This window comes from Gossypium hirsutum, chromosome A13 (genome assembly GCF_007990345.1).
Source record: "Gossypium hirsutum isolate 1008001.06 chromosome A13, Gossypium_hirsutum_v2.1, whole genome shotgun sequence".
NCBI classification, from domain to species: Eukaryota; Viridiplantae; Streptophyta; class Magnoliopsida; order Malvales; family Malvaceae; genus Gossypium; species Gossypium hirsutum.
This window is the reverse complement of record NC_053436.1, coordinates 77,308,738-77,321,232: the sequence shown is the minus strand read 5'-3', so window position 1 is coordinate 77,321,232 and position 12,495 is coordinate 77,308,738. Positions and strand designations below refer to the sequence as shown.

General features: G+C 33.1%; 2 protein-coding genes across 5 annotated transcripts; one reads left to right on the top strand and one right to left on the bottom strand.

The window, feature by feature from the left end:
• Window positions 1-396: 396 nt before the first annotated feature.
• LOC107893639 (serine/arginine-rich splicing factor SR30) lies at window positions 397-5,369 on the top strand. Of its 4 annotated transcripts, XM_041085013.1 has the most exons (16): window positions 570-870; window positions 1,133-1,222; window positions 1,516-1,581; window positions 1,669-1,743; window positions 1,830-1,935; window positions 2,016-2,062; window positions 2,302-2,359; window positions 2,582-2,631; window positions 2,757-2,813; window positions 2,896-3,017; window positions 3,102-3,200; window positions 3,553-3,589; window positions 4,295-4,389; window positions 4,856-4,889; window positions 4,984-5,046; window positions 5,129-5,369. In XM_041085013.1, exons 2-16 carry the CDS (start codon window positions 1,139-1,141, stop codon window positions 5,141-5,143), a joined length of 1,008 nt encoding a protein of 335 aa, XP_040940947.1. In that variant the 5' UTR covers window positions 570-870; window positions 1,133-1,138; the 3' UTR covers window positions 5,144-5,369. The 4 variants fall into 4 exon arrangements, with proteins under 4 accessions (XP_040940946.1, XP_016674168.1, XP_016674172.1 ...); XM_041085012.1 differs by having other exon boundaries at window positions 397-1,222; XM_016818679.2 differs by lacking the exons at window positions 3,553-3,589; window positions 4,295-4,389 and having other exon boundaries at window positions 397-1,222.
• Window positions 5,370-5,678: 309 nt separating this feature from the next.
• On the bottom strand, window positions 5,679-9,450 carry LOC107893638 (E3 ubiquitin-protein ligase RFI2). Its single transcript, XM_016818677.2, has 6 exons — window positions 8,899-9,450; window positions 8,127-8,296; window positions 7,700-7,758; window positions 7,134-7,159; window positions 6,647-7,031; window positions 5,679-6,326 (listed from the first exon to the last, which is right to left on the bottom strand). Exons 1-6 carry the CDS (start codon window positions 9,092-9,094, stop codon window positions 5,846-5,848), a joined length of 1,317 nt encoding a protein of 438 aa, XP_016674166.2. The 5' UTR covers window positions 9,095-9,450; the 3' UTR covers window positions 5,679-5,845.
• Window positions 9,451-12,495: the final 3,045 nt, after the last annotated feature.

Genomic DNA, 12,495 nt, shown 5'->3' with positions numbered 1-12,495 from the left:
ATTAACTTAACCAATTGAACCAATCAATAATAAGTGGATTTGATTAGGTCAGTTGACATAGAGATGTCAAAGGTTGATGAGTTAAGTGTATTATATATAAAAAAATCCATCGACTTGAGCGATTACAACTATTCTTTTACTTGACTTATGTTCTTAACAAGGTTGGGTGATAGCAAGAGTTGTAGTTAGCCAATAAAGTAGGTTTTAAATTAGTATTCAAAAATCAAATTAAATTTTGCTAATATATGATGAGCAAAAAAAGTATTAACCCAAGGTTTAATTAGTTATGGTAACCAAATATTCGTTTTTGTCTTGATAATTCTCATAATAACGGGATTTTTTTTGTACATAATAAAAGATAAAAAGGGAAAGATATTTTGAGTTTTGAAGCATATTTCGCTAGTCACTCCATTAGTAGCCTCCTTGAATAAAGATTCATGCTTATGTATTCCAATCCTCCTCAAAGATTTCTAAATAAACAATCTTTCTCCAGACCACAACTGCTCCTACTTAAGAATTCTCATAATGTCAACAACTCAAACGCTTCCATGAAGCAACCATAAAACTCATTCTGTACTCCATTTTCTTGAAGATGTCCTTATTTCTTGTATACAAACTTTTTACTTCTTCAAATTTGATATAAGCCACTAAAAAAATCTAATACAAAAGTGATTTTAGAAGAAAATGATCCATTTTATTACATATTTTAAACTTACAAACCAAATTTCCGTATAGCAAAATAATCACAACAGGCTCAAAACACGTCTGATACTTCCAGGAAGGAGGGGGTAAAACCGTAAAGCAGCTTCAACTGGAAATTTCAAAAAAGAAAGAAATCAAACACCAACACGTGACAAACCATTGCATAGGGTTAAGTTGAAAAGATTCATGTTTTGTCTTTTTTAATTTTCATCGTTTCAAAGCCACCCACGAAGCCCTTCTTCTATAACCTTCCAGAATTATCTATCATCTAAATCCCTACAACCCGACCTTTTCTCTGTATTCTCTGTTCTTCAAATTTTCTTCGAAATTTTCCTATGTCTTGGATGAACCTGTTTATCACTGAAACCGCCATTTTTTTTTGTTACTTGCCTTTTTTGTATTTCTAGATTAAGATTGGGTATTGTTTCAGGGAAAAATGGGCCGTTCAAGCCGCACGCTCTATGTGGGCAATCTGCCTGGGGATACTCGTATGAGGGAAGTTGAAGATTTATTTTACAAGGTTTTCTTTTCCCTTGTTATTCTTAAATCATCATCTATGTTCATTCTTGCAGTATTTTACTAAATAGTTTCAAAAGTTGCTCTAATGTGACCTATTTTTATAGTTTTAACTTTGGGTAGTGGAGATATGGCATAACTAGCTGTGTGAAAAAAAAAAAAAGAAAAGAAAAAAGAGGAAGAAATAATTTTGTTGGATTAATCAATTTTGGGTTTCCAAATTACTGTTTAACGCATTGCTTTATCTTGTTTTGGAGGTTTGCCGCTTGCTTAGTATTTTATGTTTTTATATTGCAGTATGGACCCATTGTTGATATTGACTTGAAGATCCCACCAAGGCCCCCTGGTTATGCATTTGTTGAGGTGAGTTTTAATATTTTGTGATTTGAGGCAAAGAATAATAGGAAATCAGTTTTTAGGTTTCAGTAATCTAACAATTGCATATTGCAGTTTGAGGATCCTCGTGATGCTGAAGATGCAATTCGTGGTCGAGATGGTTATAACTTTGATGGGAATCGTCTAAGGGTTTGTAGCTAATCTTGTTTAGTTCATATATATTAGTTTTATAGCTTTCTGCCTGCCTGATAATGGTTATGATTCTTTATTTTTAGGTTGAACTTGCTCATGGTGGGCGAAGACCTTCTTCATCTGTGGATCGTTATAGTAGTTACAGTGGTAGCAGTAGCCGTGGGCCTTCCAGGCGCTCTGACTATCGTGGTATGTATAGTTTTCCAAATCATCTTTGTAGTTTGGCAAACTGCTGCTGTGTTCTAACCTCATAATCCCTTTATATGCAGTTTTGGTGACTGGTTTACCTTCTTCTGCTTCATGGCAAGACCTAAAGGTGAGTGTTATAACTATTGCTTGTTCTTTACTACTCAATTCCTTTTCTATGCATGTAATTTTTCCTTGATTGTTGCCTTTTTTCATGGCTTTGATCTACATATGTGTAAGTATATGGAAAACGATGATAAATACTAATTATTAAATTAGTTGAAGTTGTGACATGGTCTATGCATCAAGGTTTTTGAAATGCATAAAAGTGTGTTTTCCGTTTTAAATGATTTTTTGTTTTATGACCAGGATCACATGCGAAAAGCTGGGGATGTCTGTTTCTCTCAAGTGTTTCGTGATCGTGGAGGTTAGAATCCTTATCATGCTCCTTAACGCATAAGGACTTCATTCCATAACCATAGGATGAAATAGCTTAGATTCCTCTGGGATTTATGTATTGCTTATCAACATGATGCATTGCAAGTTTGCTCCTGCACATGATTTGCTTCTTGTTTACATTTGTTTGACAGTTATCTTGAGGAAAAAATTATTTGACTTTTATATTAATGTTATTGCGTTTTCTTTGCAGGCATGACAGGGATTGTAGATTACACGAACTATGATGATATGAAATATGCTGTAAGCCACTGTTCTTTAACTTTGTGGACTTTTTAAGTTTTAACTTGTTTACATGGAGTTGGTATTTGTGTATACTTTAACCTAAAAGGCTATACTTCCTCTAATTAGCTATCTTGACTTGGCAGATAAGGAAGCTTGATGACTCTGAGTTTCGAAATGCATTTAGCCGGGCTTACATACGGGTATGTTTGGATGCATTTTAAGTCTTAGATCTATGCTTCTGCGACATTACTTGATAGCGTATCTAATTTTATTTTTTTTCAGGTGAAGGAGTATGATTCAAGATATGATTCTAAGCGCAGCTACTCTAGAAGTCCTAGTCGTAGCCCATATAGTCGAAGCCCTAGTCGCAGTTATAGTTATAGGAGCAGGAGCAGGAGCAGGAGGTGAGTCTCCCTTCGTGAAAATATCTGCTAGAATATTTACTTTTCATCCCATTGAAGTTACCCTTAATTTAACCTATTTTACAGCAAGTCTCCAAGGGCCAAATACTTGCGTCGATCTCTAACGGTATCAAGGTCTGTCTCACCTCGTTCCCATTCAGTGTCACCTGCCCGCTCCTATTCGAGGTATGGCGTAAGTTTAATTTTTTACTTCTTCCTTTTTATGTTGTTGAAGCTTTTTATTTTACTGCAATTCTGCATTTGTAAACTTTATAAGTGAACTTGGTGACATTCTCGTTTTCAATATTCTATGAACTTAAATATTCTCATTTTGTATGAACTTAATACCCAAGTCTTTCTATTCTTCTAGAAGCGAAATAACTTGCATGGTGGGATTTAATGCTGCTGCTCACTTTTTCTGTCTTTTTTACTTCGATTAAAATACTTGATTGATATTGTGTTCCTTTTCTTGAAGAGTCTTGACCTGTATTTTTCATGGTCTTTGTGTGATGTGAAACCTTTTACCTTTTACTTGTAGTTCGGTTGGATGTCAGCTTTCGGCTTGGCAGAAAAAGGTGTGAACTTTAGTTATATTTTAGAGATAGAAGGGCTTAACACCGTTCTACTAGTTTTTACAAGTATCACACTGTTTGTCAAGCTCTAGCTGAAGCAAAACATTCCTTACAAGTACCTAAGTGTGTTTGTAAAATGGTTCTGGATGGTTGCTCCCTCATCAAATTTTGTGCTACTGCTTTCAAAATCATTTAAGTGTCCTAAAGGGGTGATTCAGCTCCCTATTGTAATCCATTCCTTGGTTTGTTTATTGTGAGCCACAGTTTCAGACTACTTCATTTGTAATATTTTCTTGTCTACTCTTTTTCCATTTATTCTTCACGTAGTTTCCCGAATTACACCTTTCTTTGTTTAATCAAATATTTGGATTATCTTCTATCAAAATAATTGGATTATGGAGTCTTATGTTTTTTAATCACCATTCTTCTTGGTATCAACTTGTGCCTGAGAATTTTGGACACCCATAAAAAAAACAGAGTTCTTCAAAATATTTTTGTTTAATGCGAGATCAAAGTAATTAATTTTCCACATTATAGAACTTACGTTGTCCTATTCTGGAATACGAACCCTTATTCTTTACCAGCCTGCAAATTACAGTAAAAAAATACATTTTTTTTCCAAACTGGAGAGGGTAATACAGTAAAAGGCTTACTTGGTTCGCCAGTTATCATACCTTTTTCATAAGGGTTCCCTTGTTTCCTTGCTAGATCTGGCTCTTTGCGGCAATCCGTGGATTGGATGTTAGGAACTTTGATGGGATGTGGTGCTCAAATGCCTGCAACTCATTTATTTTTTGGTTGAGGTAAATTTATTGTTGTTGTAGAGCACCTCCGGGAAAACCATTAAAGGTCTAAAATTTCTGATATGTGATGTATGGAGCGCAAAAAGAGCTAAACTGCATCAGCATGTCAGGATGAGTAGCGATTTTAAAGCGGGATGACTATGATTTAAGTGCTTATACTTTTGCCACTCAATGCTTGACCATCAGGGTCTACTGTCACTCTTTGAATTTGAGGATATGCGTATCTGTGCCCCTATTCAGTGTGGTTTGATCTTTAGCTATCATAATAAGCTTGTAAAGGAAAAGATATTTTACTGAACAGTGAGATCATTAAAGTAATAGTTCTCCCTCCGCTGGTTGCTCTGGTTAAGAGGGGTGATATATTTGTAATATGGAAGTGATGATGAGGCCTTGGGACCAAAAAAACAAAAAAGGTAGTAGAGGAATTTCTGGATATTGAAATCATTGTTTGTGGAACTTTTTGCAGATCTCGATCCAAATCCAGATCAATCACTCCATCTGTAAGCTGATTCCTACTTGTCTTTTGTTTTGCGAGGGAGCAATTGCAATAGTTTATCTTGTGTTGAAATCTTTATGCTTTGCTTGGATATGCAGCCTCGCCCATGGAAACGCAGTCCAAGTAGGAGCCGAAGTGTAACTCGTTCTCATTCACCATCTGTATGTTACTTGCCTTTCAGTTTCTCTTAATAATTCTCATCGTTCTTGCTTGGTTGTGATGAGTTTGTGTGTGGTTTGACAGGAGAAATCTGAATGATGAGATGGAGATGGAGATTACAAAGACTAGCTCTTGAGCATAAGAGAAGTAGTTTAATATTTGGATGCCACCTATGATGACATTAAACCATGAACCACTTCTTTGTTGTTATAACATAATGGTTGGGACCTGATGTGTAATGCATGGGAGGGAGAAAACATTCTCTGGATCCACCAATTTTACAGCTTCTAATTCTAATATTATAAACATTACGGATTTTATTTTAGATATTTTCATTAATATTTTATGGAATACATTAAACTTAGATTATGAATATATCCATTTAAATTTAACAGTCATTAGAATTTTTAGCTTTCTGATTTAACTTGAAAATCGGAAGCAAGCTGTTTGTTTGTACTTTTAGTTTGGTTTGGAAAACTAGTTTATTTTAGAAATCAATGGTAAAATAACCTACACCCATCAAGTAAAGCTTAAAATCCATCTTTACCATCAAACGTTATTCTTTTTTCTTTTAATTATTTTATATCCTCAAAGCCAAAGGAAGTAGAGACCGAGTCAAGCACACCGCCAAGGCTATCATAAAGATCGTTTTCGGGTCACTTTAACACAGTTTTTCAGCCAGCCAGGATCCAGAGATTTGAGCATTCGTTCATCCGTCTCTCAAGCATACATAACATTATGGTTTCATTCATAGAATATTTAGTTTGCTTCACCCAGGAGGGGGTATAAAGGAATAAAACACTATGAACGACTTTGTGAAGGTGGCCTCTCAGATCCAAGCCTCTGGCGGAAGCTGCATCCGGGATCTGAACCACTGGTGGCAGCCTCATGGAGTGCACCCCAACCTGGATCTCTCTCAACCTGGCTTAGTGAAAATGATGATAAATGGTCTCTTTCCCAAGCATGGAACTGAGATGACATAGGGTTTTCAGGCTCTTGAAAGCTCCGGCCACCTGAAGTACCTGATGGAATGAAATAGAAGCCACCCACATGGTCAGATGAAGAGGCCACTGGTCCAACATGACCATGACCATGACTTCTATGGCTGCCCAGCCTTCGGGAGCCAGAAACAATGGGTGTCCGTAATGCTGGCAAGCTGCTAGGGTGGTGGTGTTGATAGTATGCCTGAAGAGCTTGAACTCTATCACGAGCCCGGGCATTGCTACCAGGGTAAGGAGGGATAAATGAGGAAGCAACTGCACTTGCTGTTCTAGTACCAGAACTGTGGAAATGCAGCATTTGAAATTATCAGCTGAGAAATAACAAAACCATTCTGTTTGATGTCTATATCCTTAGAAAATGTAACCCTCTTAACTAAATGTTTCTATATTTTGGAATGATAATTTTGTCCAACAAACGAAGCAACATTCCAAAAAATCAAGCTCTATGTTTTCCCAATGTCTTATTTAAGCCTTTTTTGGAGTTCCCGTAAGGACTGTGAGGAAAGAGAACATGATGTATTTTGCATCTTCCATAAAAGAACAAGCGAAAAGCAGTGAAAACTCAAATCAAATGAAAAGATTCCATTACTTTGGGCTATACCTGTGGCCAGCAACAAATGGATGCATAAAAGTTCCTGGTCTTGGCATATCTGAACTGTTCCTGGCAGACCTTTGACTGACAGGTGGAATTGAAGGTTGACCGGAACCACCAATTCGACGGTTAGATGTAGAGAATGGAGCGGAATGGTGCTCCCAACCTTGATAATGGAGATTCATTGCAGGAAAAGCATAAGATGGAGGTATCTCACTAGGCACAGACGGACCATTCCAGTGACTCTGGAAGCTAGAACTATCTGGAATAGTTCCACTGGAATTTGAGGAAGAGGGATGAATCGTTGGCCCAAAGTAAGCTATATATTGGCATGGATGAGTAGCAGAAGAAGAATGTTCAGCAAAGATAGCATGTTGTCCCAGTAACTCATGATCTGCATTCCAATATAACTCATATCAGCATATTAGGCCAGACACCTTCACTAATAAAACCCACAATAACAAGCATTACTTAATAAAACAAGGAAATATCTTACATGTTGTAGACAAAAGCTCTCCCTGCCTGAAAAATAACAGAAGAAAATGACACATTAAGGAAAGATAATAGTTGGAACTTGACCACGGCAAACAAAACTAAGCAAACAAAAATGTAATGATGTGTAAAGAAATGAAAGGAGAATTGTACACGCGCCCATGGCACTAACATATTTAGGTTTGGGCATTTATTCATATAAATCTTACTAAAGAGGGCGCCATTTCACTGTTACTGTTCCAGCTGTTAAAATTAGGTCCATTTGTCTCGGACTAACTTAAATTCCAGAGCCTTGTTACCGCAAATAATAAGCAGAGGATGAACCTTTTCTCAACTTCTAAATCAGTTTCTAACTAAGAAGATGCCAACTCTCTCCCAAAATTTCCACCAAACTCTCTGTCTCTCTGTCTCTCTCTCTCTTTATAGCAAAGATTAACCCTTAAAAAACAAAAAGCACAAGGTGGCAAACATTTGATGTGAAGAACAGACAACTGACCATCACTTCTCAGCATAGAAATTGAAGCAGAAAACTACTCCGATTCAACCTTTAATAATTGAGAAAATGCTTACTCAAATGATGAAGGAAGTTGTGCTAAGCTTCCAAATGGACACCAATGAACTCCAAATGACTACAAAGAAAAAGCCAAAATAAGTAAGCAGCAAATGGATTTCAACTCAACTCATCTGTCAGCCTAAAGTGTACGCAAATAAAGAAAGCAAACAACAAACACTAACATGGAGACATGATTGTATAGGTTTGCAAAGAACTTTGGGCAGAAATTATTGTACTTAAAACATACCTAGATAATGAAGATTAGTTTAAATCAGTGAAAGAACTTTGGTTTATTAACTAAGAGCTCAAAAAAAACACATATCACTCAATAAATCAATAAATAGGATGGTGGAACCGTAAGTAAGGCAATAAAAAGTCATTTAGGTATGGCATGAAGCCAGAAATTATATGTAAAGAATTCGCATAGCAATGTTACTCCATTACCATTTCAGAGAAACTTAGATCATAAATGTCGTCATCATGTGTCAAATCATCCACACTAAATTCTGGGTTTGAACGGCAACCATTGGCATAAAGCCATTGACCTTTTTCAATTTTTCTACAGTTAGGGCATTGCATGGCACCCTTTATATTGAATGCTGAACCAATGCAATCTGAAAATAATAATTAAAAAACATATAAATAATAAATTAGAACCTTAAAAAAAAGGATTTTAAACAATCATTTTCTTACACAGTCTGCCAAAAACAACAAATGTAACATACAGAATACTCTAAAATCCTTCAAATTCGACTAATGTCCATCAAATTACCCCTCTCAAGCTGTTGTTCATCAAAACATATCGATAAAATCAGTGAAACTAAAGACAAAAATTTTTTTCTTCTAACTTGGTACCCTTCGACACTAATAATCTGGGGAAACTGATTGCAATACAACATTCACTCTGATCATCCAATCAGCCAAAGCAATAGACCCACAAAAATGAACAATTTATTGGAATATCTAAAATCCATTAGATTGCGTCTCATTCAACTAGTTATGCTTTTCTATGAAGCTAAACTATCATATCCAGCTAAAAGAATAGCAAAAATTGAAAAATTAAAAATAAGAAGTTCAAAAGTTCTCATATACATGATCAATTAAAGGCATCCGTGAAATTAACTGAGGAAAATTGAGCCCAGATCTTCAATCCCATTTTTTTTAGAAAAGATTTCTTGACAAAATCAGCTGCAAAATCTTGAGAATTTTGACTCACCCAAATGAAATTGATGACCACATTGAAGATTAGCCCACGATCGATCTCCATTATCAGTAACCGTTTCGAGGCAAATCGAGCATGAAACCGAGCCGAAAGACTTCCCTCCATTTCTGCAATCAACATTACCGCCACCATCACCTCCGTCACCGTCTTCCACCACTACATCATCCACACTATTGCTCCTTAATCCCATAATTAAAACAGTTATAAAGTTAAAATTAATACACCCCCGGAATCTCAAAACCTAAATTACCTAAAATTAAGAAAAAAGAAAGGTAAAATCAGCCCCTCTTCCTCCTCCTCCACCTCCTCAATTTACTAACACAACCTCCGATTCCAACCAGATAAAATTACTAAAAAAAAAAAAAGAAGAAAAAAGACTCGTCGTCTTAAATTCCTTTATTGATTGACCATAGAAGAACAGAATTTAGATTTTCCTTTTTTGGAAGGCTTACGAGAAAAATGAGAAATTAAGTTGAACTCTTATTTTTCTTTTTAAATGTCCTTCTATTTCAATTTTTTTTTCTCTTATTTTACAACGTTTTCGTTTTCCTTCTTTTATTTTTAGAAATTTTTATTTAAAACATGGTAGAAAAGAAACGTTATTTCCTAAAAATAATTTTTTTAAGTTTAAACTACTCAATTAGCCAAAATTTTAGGCTGCTTTTATTTTGGTTACTCAAAAAAATCTTTACAATTTCATCACTACCGTTAGAGAAGGCTTTAATTTTAATTACTCAAATGTTAAATTTTTTATCACAATTGAGGTACATGTCAAATCATTTTCACATTAAAAGAAATTATTTTTAAATTTTTTTTAAAAGATTAAAGCAAAAAAAGCGATAGAAATTAAGATGATGTGTAAAAAATTATCAAATTGTTATTTATCCATTACCAAAAATTTTAATTTTTTTTAATATTAAAAATTTAAATTTCAAAACATCAAAATCAAATAAATAAATTGTTCAAATTTGTTATCCCTTGATAGTTTGTTATTTTAATATTTAAATAATTAATTTAATCTCCTAACGTTTAGAATTTTATTAAGAAATCAACTTAAATAATTCATATTTAATAATTGTCTATGAAACTTAAATTTCTTTTGATTATATGATCTTAAATCTTCTATGCTAAGCCAAAAGCAAAGAAAATCCCTACAATTAATTAAATTAATTGATTGTTCTTTGTTTAGGTAAATAATTGATTAAAAAAATATGTATTTTGTTTGGCATAGAAGATAAAATTATTTAATTGCAAAGTTTTTTTTTTAACTTTTAGCTTATCATGAAAAATTTAAAATAATAGAATCTAAAAAAACTTAGTTTTATAGAGAATTATTAAAGATGAGTTATTTAAGTTGACTTCATTAAGGTTAATTTAAAAACATAAAATACAAATTTAAATTTTATAAGGAGATTAAATTAATTATTTTAATTAATTTCAATATTATAATAATAAATCTGTTGACATTATCAAGAGATTAAAATTTTCTAACAATTTATTTAATTAATTTTGATGTTTTAAATACCAATGTTTCTTCAACCACTAAGTGTAAGCCTCGTGTCGATCATTAAACACCTCCAAAAAATACTAATCGTGGCCAGCCCAAACAAGCACCACACAAAGTCACCCAAGAATGTCAACATGCACAATTCAACTCCTATCAACACTACTACCAATACCCACCACCTTAGTACTATAACCATTACCCCTAAAGCCATACTAGTGCCCCAACTTGATTAGAACTATCAAAATCCTCAATCAAGGTCTCAACTGTCTCATTTTAAATTATGGCACATTAGATATTATATTTAATTTAGTAGTTAAAATAATAATTTTAATAACAAAAGGACCTTATTGATAGAACATTTATAATTTAGAAATGTAATTATAATTTTTTAAAGTTTAGGGACTAATTTAGAATGAGATCATAGTTTGGATATATATAGTGCAATTAACTCTTGTAATTATATATATGGTTTTTTTTTTTGTTCAAGAGATATGAGTAGTTTATCACAGAAGTGATAAGCCATTGGAAAGTAGATAATATTTTAAGGTGTGTAAATTTTCAAAAATAAAAAATAGATAACTATCTTGATTTTATTATTATTTGTTAAACTAGCTTTATTTGATAATATGTTTTGATATAACAAATTAAAATATTTTTGAATAAAAGTTGAAGTTGAACAAAATTGACAAAATGATAAAATCAAGTTAAAATGGTTTCAATTGAGTTAAACATTTTCAACCAAGTTAAAATTTTTTTAAAACAAGTCAGTAAGTATCAATAGTTTTAAAAAAATCGATACCAAATCGACATTTTGTTTTCAAGCAATTTAGCTAAGTATCGATCCAGTATCGATATTTTTCATATGGTATAGATAAAAGCCCATTGGTATCGATATCTTTAGCTACAATGGTCACTAAACTTTGCATTAAATGTAAAAATTACCGATACCTTGTTAGCAAGTATCGATACTCGTTGTTGCAGGTGAATTTAATCATCTGGTATTTTCATCCCCAATGACTCTATTAACTTCTACAACAACCCCAACATTTGGAAATGAATTAGAGGGTATAAATACCATTTTCCAAAGATCCTACAATGTAACAACTCGTTTTCAGTGGAGTCGAAAACAATGGTTTCGGGACCACAATTTTGACACTGATTTCTTATTTTATTGTTATTTATTTTATATGAGTCAAACATAGTTTATATTGAATTTTGATTTGATAAATTTTTGCTAGTTGAACAAATAGTTAAGTTCAAATAAGTTGCTTTTAAAGTCAAGTAGTTGTGAAAAATGAGGTATCGAGACCTCGTTTTTATAAACTAAGCCCATAAAATATTTACAGAGTTATTATTTTGGTATGTGAAAGTTCGGTTTGGAAATTTTAATGTTTGGTTAGTTAATTAAGGAAAAAGGATTAAATCGTAAAAGTTGTAAAACTTAATCACTATTGAAATTTATTAAATAAATGGTTTAATTAGTAAATATGGGAGGACTTATATGGTATTTAGACCATAATAAATTTATATGGACAGTTAAAGGTTAATAATTAGTTTATTGTGATGATATTATTAAGGGTAAAATAGTAATTAGATTAATGAAAACATAAACAAAATAAAAATAAAACAAGTTATTCTTCCTTATATTTTTTTCCACCGAAATTATAGTGAGAGGAAACCATTAAAGAGCTTTAAGGTTCCGCTATCACAAAATTCATGCATGTAAGTGGTTTTTCTATCTGTTTCTTGTAAATTTTATGGTTTTAAGATCATTATAGCTTAATTTAGCTAACTCAATCACTATTTCGTAAAACTGTTAAAGGCTTTAAGACTTGCCATTGACGAATTCTAGGTGTTCTCGAGATTAAATGATAAATAATCTTGATTGTTAAATAGGAAGTAAAGGAATTTTTGATAGTTTTAAACCTATGGACTAATATGAAATTTTGTAAAAATCTAGCATATTAAATTGAAATTTTTGAATGTTTAAAGGCTATATAAGGTGCTGGTTTGTTCGGGTTTGAATATTAGGGGTTAAATGTGAAATTTTACACAGTTTCGATTTTAGGGACCGAATCATATAA